This window comes from Propithecus coquereli, unplaced genomic scaffold (assembly GCF_000956105.1).
Source record: "Propithecus coquereli isolate 6110/MARCELLA unplaced genomic scaffold, Pcoq_1.0 Scaffold174, whole genome shotgun sequence".
Taxonomy (NCBI): Eukaryota; Metazoa; Chordata; class Mammalia; order Primates; family Indriidae; genus Propithecus; species Propithecus coquereli.
Genome location: NW_012142080.1, coordinates 1,174,102 through 1,183,112, shown reverse-complemented (window position 1 = coordinate 1,183,112; position 9,011 = coordinate 1,174,102). Strand labels below are relative to the sequence as shown.

Genomic DNA, 9,011 nt, shown 5'->3' with positions numbered 1-9,011 from the left:
GCATTCTGAAACAGTGTGACCCCCGCCTTTATAAAGTAGTAGTTTCAATGAACTCCATAGTGTCTAATTTTGTTTGAACGTTTCTTTCTTTCCTTCCTTCCTTCCTTCCTTTTGTCCTTCCTTCCTTCCTGCCTTCCTTCCTTCCTTCCTTCCTTCCTCCCTCCCTTCCTTCCTCCCTCCCTTCCTTCCTTTCTTCTTTGTCTAATTGGTGTGCTGTACAAAATGACTGGGAGGTCAAAACCTCCATGAATAAACATTCTGGAAGTTTTCACCGACAAGCCCTGTCCAAGTTCAGGACTTTATAGGTATTGATGGATAATTGAACTCAACTCCCAACCAAAAGTGTATTAAATTAAGTAAAGGTAGTCCAATTTCCACATCCCATCTTAATTCATGTTTAGTTTCAGTCTACTTCTTATACTGTATTTCTGTTTACATTTGGAATTAATTTTATTCAATTAATTAAATGTTCAAGTGTGTACTTAAATGTTACCTTCCAGATGAATTATTGGGATCTGTTCAGTCTTTCCCTCCTAAGGCTCTAAGAAACTGCTTGGGAGGCAGCAAAATCTTTGTTTTTTAGGAGATGGCAAGTTATACTATGTTTTGGCAATTACGATACATTCCTGTAGAGCAACTCTGGAATTAAGTAATTCGAGAAATTTTTATTTTCGTATCTTATAATGTTGAATATGTTTTCTTGAAATAACTTATATCTGATATGTATTTGTATATTAATTATAGTCATATGGTATTAAGACTTTCCTTTTTCTTTTTTCCACATATTAATTAAATTATTCATGCAATTTTTGTGGTTTTCATTTAACTAAATAATATCAAAGAACTTGACTTATTTGGAAACACAAATTTCTAGTTATACAGAATATAATAACTTCACAAGAAATATAAGTCATGTTTTTCTTCTTTTATATTGTACCTTTGGAGTTAATTCTATTTAAGATTACTACCCAAAAATATAGCAAATACTACACATCAGCTTTCTCATATATACTTAGAATGTAGTCTTCACTTATGAAGACATCTGTCATATAAACGTAGCTAAAGCAATTTTAATAGTGTTCATGTGAATTTTTTTTTTAAGATACGAGGAGGGAAGCTCATGATTACTTACACTCGTAAAAGTGATGCTGGCAAATATGTTTGTGTTGGTACCAACATGGTTGGGGAACGTGAAAGTGAAGTAGCAGAACTAACTGTTTTAGGTAAGTGTAATTTTATTAAGTCTGCTTACTGTAAAATATATCTTATTATTATTTTGTATTTTTATACAAGGGAGAAAGAAATGACCTTTATACCAAGTTCAAATGAGCCTTAAACAAGGAGAAGGAAATATTGGTAAGCCAATATTTTTGGGGGGTACAAATAAGAGAGAAGGAATCAGTAAAGCAACCCGAAAAAAGTAGCCAAAGATGTGGGAGGAGGATTTGGAGGAAGTACCAAACCTAGTGAGAAGCTCCTAGAAGTAAGGAACTATGTGGAATAATTTTCTCAGTCATATTTTAAATTATAGATGTGCTCATACTGAACATGTTTTTCAGTTTGTTCATCATTTATTTTATCTTAAGACTGCTCTTTCAAATTTTAGAGAGACCATCATTTGTGAAGAGACCCAGTAACTTGGCAGTAACTGTGGATGACAGTGCGGAGTTTAAATGTGAGGCCCGAGGTGACCCTGTGCCTACAGTACGATGGAGGAAAGATGATGGAGAGCTGCCCAAATCCAGGTACAGATCAGAATTTAATGATGTATTATAATTCATCAACTCCTCATTTCCACACTTCTCATCAGATCACTATCCCCATATGTGCCATTAGAATAGCCTACTGTAGGCCGGGCACGGTGGCTCACGCCTATAATCCTAGCACTCTGGGAGGCCGAGGCAGGTGGATCGCTCAAGGTTAGGAGTTCAAGACCAGCCTGAGCAAGAGCGAGACCCCGTCTCTACTAAAAAAAGTAGGAAGAAATTATCTGGACAACTAAAAAGTATATCTAGAAAAAAAATTAGCCAGGCATGGCGGCGCATGCCTGTAGTCCCAGCTGCTCGGGAGGCTGAGGCAGGAGGATCGCTTGAGCCCGGGAGTTTGAGGTTGCTGCAAGCTAGGCTGATGCCATGGCACTCTAGCCAGGGCAACAGAGTGAGACTCTGTCTCAAAAAAAAAAAAAAAAAGAAAAGAAAAAAGAATAGCCTACTCTAGACGCCATCAGGGGCTGGGTATAATACTAGAGATAATTTGAATCAGGAGGTCGCCATGCATTCTCTGAGGTTTTCAGATAAGAACTATACATTCATGACCCTGGCCTGCACAAGGAACTCTTGTAAAATGTGGTATTTCTTAAGCAGGTTTCTCTTCTGTTCAGCTACATCATAGTTAATACCGATTTTTTATATGGCAGTAGGTAGGAAAGACAAGAAAGTTACAGCATTGAAGACATGACTATGAGCCAATTAAAATTTGGGCTTCCTTTTCCTCAGCTACAGTATCACCAGGGAAAAGTAGAAGAGGTCAGAGTTTCTTGATATCTGTCAAGTCCTTAAATTGTCCAGGAGCAGAGATACAGGAATTAGGGAGCCTTAGGGAATGAGGCAATAAAGTAAAGCCTGTAGGTATTGACAGTGGCCTGTCTTATCTAGTGTTTTCATTCATTCAGCAAATATGTGTTGAGCTTCTGCTAGGTGTTAGGATTACAGCAGTGGCTTAGACATAGTTTTTGCTCTCTGGGAGCTCAGAAAAGGAATCATATATGGGCAGATACAGAATAATATTATCAAGTCCTTTTGTCACATAAAGGTACACTTGTGCCAGCACAGGGGAAGAAAATTGGGAGAGAGTTCTCAAAGGAACATAACACATAGGCAATGTCTTGAAAAATATGTATCAGTTTCATAAGTAAGAAAGAAGAATATTCCAGGAAAAAAGACATCACACCATAGACACAAATTTGAGAAAGAACATCATATATATTGAATAGTGGAAAGTTTAGCAAGGCTAGCACATAAGATATGTGATGGGGAGTTATGAGATGTCAGGTTGGAAATACTGGGGCTGAATTACTTGGGCCTTTGTATAATAAAGAATTTCAAATCATATTGCATGCATGTTGATGAGCCAAGAGGGGTTAGTATGAGCAGGATTACTCCTTAGAAAACATAATTTTATTAGCACTCTGGATGTTACATTATGGTAGGGAGAGGCTAGGGGCAGGGATACTATTTTTGTGGTTGTCCAGACAGGAGATGTAAATTGAACTGGGAGATGAATTGGAGACAGAACTCTACAGTGGAGAGAAATTCTTGAGACTAAATTGACAAATTGGATGGTTTATTAGATACAGAGAACTGGTGAAGGAAAATGGGTAGACTGTCTTAGGAAAAGGAGTTAGTTTATGTTAGGGGAAGAAAAGAAAGGTTAATTTAACATAATAAATATTAGGTGCCTATGGGATGCAATGGCTTATTAGCCAATTGGGAATCTGAATTTGTAACTTAGATGAAATAAGAGTTAAAAATGTTTGTGCGGTAGATCAATATATAAACTATAATAGATAATGAAACTCAGGGAGATCATGTAGAGGAAAAGAGAATTAAGTGAAACTTTAGGGGAAACCCAACATTTGAGGGTAGGGAAGATGAAACAAGGCAGGTGAACTCTAAAATGAGACTGGGTTCAAATTTTGACTCTGCCACCAAACTAGCTGAGGACCATGGCCAAGTCACCTGACCTTCCTATGCCTCAGTTTCCTCATCTACAAAATAGATGTAAACTTAATATTTACTTCATACAATCATTATGAGAATTAAAAAGATAAAAGTTATAAAACATTTAAAAGTCTGGCATATAATAAAAATTTAATTAATGGTCACTATCTTTTAATTTTAATGTGAGCACAGTAGCTTGAGGAAATAAGTGCCAACTTTATCCAAAAATGTTCTTTTAGAAAGAAGTTTAATATGTTAGCTCACATAAATATAAAAGCAAGTCTTTTGTTCTGCCTGCTGACTTAGAGGAATGCCACATTTTTTACACTTTGTTTTAAATTTTCTGAAGAGAATTTTGCATGTGATTTGAGCCTAAAAGCATCATGTGTGTAATGATGAGATCTTTCAATTAGAAAATCGCTTAAATATGTTTTCTTTTGTTATGGCATTAGATATGAAATCCGAGATGATCATACCTTGAAAATTCGGAAGGTGATGGCTGGTGACATGGGATCATATACTTGTGTTGCAGAAAATATGGTTGGAAAAGCTGAAGCTTCTGCTACTCTGACTGTTCAAGGTAGGCATCGGGGAACTCTTGGTTGTGGTTGTTTTATTATATGAAATATAATGTTGATATTTGAAGAAAACATTATTCATTAGCTTATATTAAATATAGACTTTAAATATTGCTCTATGTAATTTATTACAAACATCCTTAAAGAAAATGTATCAGTTTGCCTGTGAGAGCTTTATAAGTGTTTGTTACAGGAAACTGAATTAAATTTTCAAAATTATGGAGAGTTCTATCTTGGTCAAGAAAAAGAAGAGAATTTGCTTTAATCTCTGGGTCTTCAAACATAGAGCCCTTCTAATCTTTTGATTAAATGACAGCTTTTGCCCTGAAAACTTTATTTTTGAAGGAAAACAAATCCTTCATTACTTTAGATTATGCATTTTCAAGGGTATGTACAATTTATAACACAAAACAGGGAAGATTCTATTCCCCTCTGGAATGTGAGATCTATCCTTAGAGTAGGGACTTTGCAATTTTTTTCTGTGCACACAGTGCCTGTAACATAACAGATACTCCATAAATATTTGCTGAATGAATGAACTGCATTTATACTTGGGTAATTTTGATAAAGATTTATTATTCAGTATTATATGAGCCCAAGTGGATATCATGTTCTAAGGCTACAAGGTTTTGAAAGTTAATCTTAAACTGATATGCAGAAATGGTTCTGTCTCCTTCTTTGTATCCATAATGCAAATTTTTTTCATTCTCATAATCCTATTTTTCCTTTCTTCATGATGTCATCCTGATTATTTCTAACTATGTCTCGTCTGAGAACTTTCTCCTATTTTTTTTTTGTTTGTTTTGGGGGACAAATTGTTTTTTGTGGAATTTCACAGGCAATGACCTTTAAAAAACATTTTATTGGTGGGAAAAAAAATCTCTATTTTGACAAGTATAAATAGTAAATAGGGGTTTTAGCCATAAATCACTTAGCTTGTTTCTGGGTCTAACATTAGCAACACTTGATGCTGTCATCTTTTCTGAACACTGTCTCTTCTAAGGCTATTAAGAAAAAAAAGGTGGCTTTTGAGGGAGTACTTCTACTGTGGGCTTCCTACAAAAAAGCCTTGTGGGCTTTTTACACTAGAAACAAAGAATAAAGAATATTTCCTTCCTGTCTCTAAAGCCATTATGTCCCACTTTGGGGTTTTTAGCTCAACCTCATAAAAACAAAAGAAAAAAAAAAAAGATCAAGAACAAACATTGAATTTCTAAGGCCAAGACTACTTCTCTTTAATCTAAGTTAGACTTGAACTCCAACAAGGCTAAAACTGTAAGAAAAGAAAACCTCTTCCCATTTAGAGAAAGCATAAATTTAAGAGGTGTCAAATGCAAGTTCAAAAGCCCTCCGGAGGGAGTGAAAGTTGCCAGGATGAATACAAGACATGAAAAGGTGTGTCTATCTCCAGGCAATCATGACAGAGCGGGTGATTGCCTATCATATTAGTCAGTGAAATGTGTTTCACTTTATGTTTTAAAAGTGTTTTACCTCAGTAGCCTGATGCTTTTTGTAAATAGTAGCCATTCTGCTGTGTATACAGTATACATTGAAATCAGAATAGAGTTTCTTCCTACATTTTTTTTTCTTTTCTTTTTATTTTTTAAAGCTAGACAAGTGAAGCAGTGGGAGTCTTCCCACAATTTTAAACTCAGTTCCAAAGCTCATTCAGCCCTTAACTTTTCCATATGGAATTCTTTCTCCCTAAGGCTGGATTTCAATGGAAATTGGGTACAAATGCTCAAATCCAGAAACTACTTGATGAATTTAGAAGTTCTCATTTCAAGTGCATCGAGTTTTCTATAAACTTATGAAAGATTGGTGTATAGTTGAGAGTCTATTTTTCCAATATTAAAACTAAATATACTTATTAACATCACTGTTAAAACATCTTTAACATGCGAAAATAATAAACACAGTATGTTAAAGGAAGTAACATGATTCCCAACTGCAAAAGATTACTAAGAAAAAAACATGCAAAGGAAACCTGAGAAGTTATGTGTTTTTTCTTCCTTCAAGACTGAATACTAGTTACTCCAAAGTAAACTAATCAGAAATGAATCCATTTGGTATCAGGAAACAATTGCAATAAGAAATTCAGTAGTGTAATTGTTTTTTTCTTTCTGTGATTTATGGTAGTTCATTTTCAAAAGACACTGTGGGAGTCAGTATGAGCTTAAAAATAACCTTCCTCTCCCTCATCCCTCATACAATGAATGGGTATTTAATTTGGAGGTATTTAATTTGTCTTAATGTTAAGGCAACCAAACCCTGTGCTGCAGGTAGAAGTTATGAGGAAAAAATTATCTTAGACAAGGGTGGCCATTTGATGTTCATCCCCAATACAGATATTATTAATTCTAACATCTTAAAAAAGAATGCTGATTGGAAAATTATTTCTTTTTTTCCTATTTTCTTCTTGAAATCCCAAATTTTGCTCCTTCGTAGACTCTACTTCATAGACTCTACTCAAGTATTCTTCTCTTGACTCTAGGGTTTTCCTTAGATTTTCTACTTGTGTACTCTTCACAGTGCTTAGTAGGCACTTTATCTAATAAATACTTATTAAATTTTGAAATATGAATATGCATTCCAAACTTCTATTTCAGTGGTAGAAATAGCACAGGTACATCCTAGGGGAAACTTAAACAGCTTTTGATGGCTTTGATCCTGGGTGCTAATAGTAAGCTCCACTGGATCAAATTTGAAGAGATTGCCATGCTTGAATGATGCTACCTGAGGATCTATGGTTGCAACGGGAACAAAGTATAACCATTTTACTATCTATTTGTATCTCTCAACATCATGTTGTATACCTTAAATAAATACAATAAAATGTATTTAAAAAGAAAAAAAAGGAGGAGAGTAAAACCTGGGGCTAAACAGAGCTTCTTAAACTGACTTGAAGTTACTTGTTAAATATATAGATTATCAAGCATGACTTCTAGAGAATCCAATTGAGGAGATCTGGGTTGGGGCATAGAAATTTGTTTTTATTTTTGTTTTTAGACAAGCAAGTTCATGAATGTTAAGAATGAGGAGTTACTTGATGAAGAACTGATAGAAAGAATAAAGAGCTTTGAAAAGTTTCTTTATAGTTTGAGACTTATAAGAGCTAGAAAAAGTGTGTTACAAAGAATGGTGTTGCTAAGAGCATGGACGTAAGAGTCAGACAGAATTTAGATGAATCCTGCTTCTGCTTTTACCACTATACAGCCTAGAAGAGTTGATTTAAACTTCCTGAGGCTCAATTTCCCAACATGTAAAATGGGTACAGTAATACCAACCTCACAGCATTTTTATAAGGATTAAGTTAAATTATATCTAGTTATAAAATATTTAACATATTGTCTGTTGCAGAGTAAATGATTTGTAAATAAGGAGCACTATACTCATATGAGTATTATTATTGATAGCTTTATTGCTTAATTTTAATGTTAATTATTTAGTAAGGGAAATAGTAGTTTTTAGATAATTCCAGAGAAGTAGCTCTTCTTCTACTATTGTAAATGAGAAGTCTAAAGCACTAATATAGTTGTGACAATTTATTATGTAACAGATTATTAAAAACTTTTCTCAAATATAAAACATTACATTTTCATTTTTAAAAATCTTTATTGGATGTGCTAGCGCCATCAAAGCTAATGCTAGATATATGTTGAAGTTTTGTAAAATAACTAGATAAATGAATGAAACTTATGACCATTTGGGAATAAAAATTATTCAAAAGGATCGCATTTTATGTGCAATGGAGTGTTATCGTTACAGGAGAATATTTAGGAGGGGATATTTGACCACAATTCTGATTCCATTGCCTCTAAGAGTGACTGTCTTCCATTTTTTAAGATTCTCAGCACCTCAGTTTATCTCTTTATAAAATAGTGGTGTTTTCCCACAATTCATACTGAAACTAGTAAGACTATTCATGAGCAAATAGCCTCAAAGGCTGCTTAATCTCCTTCATGACCGCTTGGAAGCTGCAATTACCCCCTTCAAAACATGGGTGAAATATGAGGGCATACTCTGTTAACAGCAAGTCGTTGCACCACTAAAACCCATACCACACCTGGTGTAACATTGGTTGGATTACTTCTTCCTGGGCAGCAGAGTGTCAAAGTCAAATCAGAATTTTGAATCAGAGGCTGGGCAAGGATCACACCTGTAATCCTAGCACTTTGGGAGGCCTGTGCAGGAGGATCGCTTGAGGCCAGGTGTTCGAGACCAGCCTGAGCAAGAGTGACACTGTCTCTATCAAAAAAATAAATAAATAAATTAGAAAAATTAGCCGGGCATGGTGGTGGTAGTGTGCACCTGTAGTCCCAGCTACAGGGAAGGCTGAGGCAGAAGGATTGCTTGAGTCCAGGAGCTTAAGGTTGCAGAGCTACAATGATGCCACTGTACTTTATCCTGGGCAACAGAGCAAGTCCCTGTCTTACAAAATAATAATAATTTTGAATCAAAATATTAATTATTTAAAAATTCAGAATATTTTATTTTACTTGGAAAAAAGGCAACTTGTAATAAAATTTGGTGACATTAGAAAGTTTTGGATTAAAAATATATTTCTTCTGGGCTCTATAAATATTTAGGCAATGAAAAAAAGATTATCTTGATTTCTATTAATTTGCATGTCAATTTTGGTTTATCATTGAGACTAATTGTTAGAATAACTAATTGTCAGATTCAAAGGCTCTGCAGTAATTTGATCTATCGA

General features: G+C 34.8%; 1 protein-coding gene across 1 annotated transcript in view; it reads left to right on the top strand.

Annotated features, from left to right (window-relative positions):
* ROBO1 (roundabout, axon guidance receptor, homolog 1 (Drosophila)) overlaps nt 1-9,011 on the top strand; it is a 142,824-nt gene that overhangs the window by 7,863 nt on the left and 125,950 nt on the right. The window contains exons 2-4 of the mRNA XM_012642110.1: nt 1,103-1,223; nt 1,607-1,745; nt 4,172-4,299. Coding sequence (XP_012497564.1) covers nt 1,103-1,223; nt 1,607-1,745; nt 4,172-4,299 — 388 coding nt within the window. The remainder of the gene's footprint in view (nt 1-1,102; nt 1,224-1,606; nt 1,746-4,171; nt 4,300-9,011) is intronic.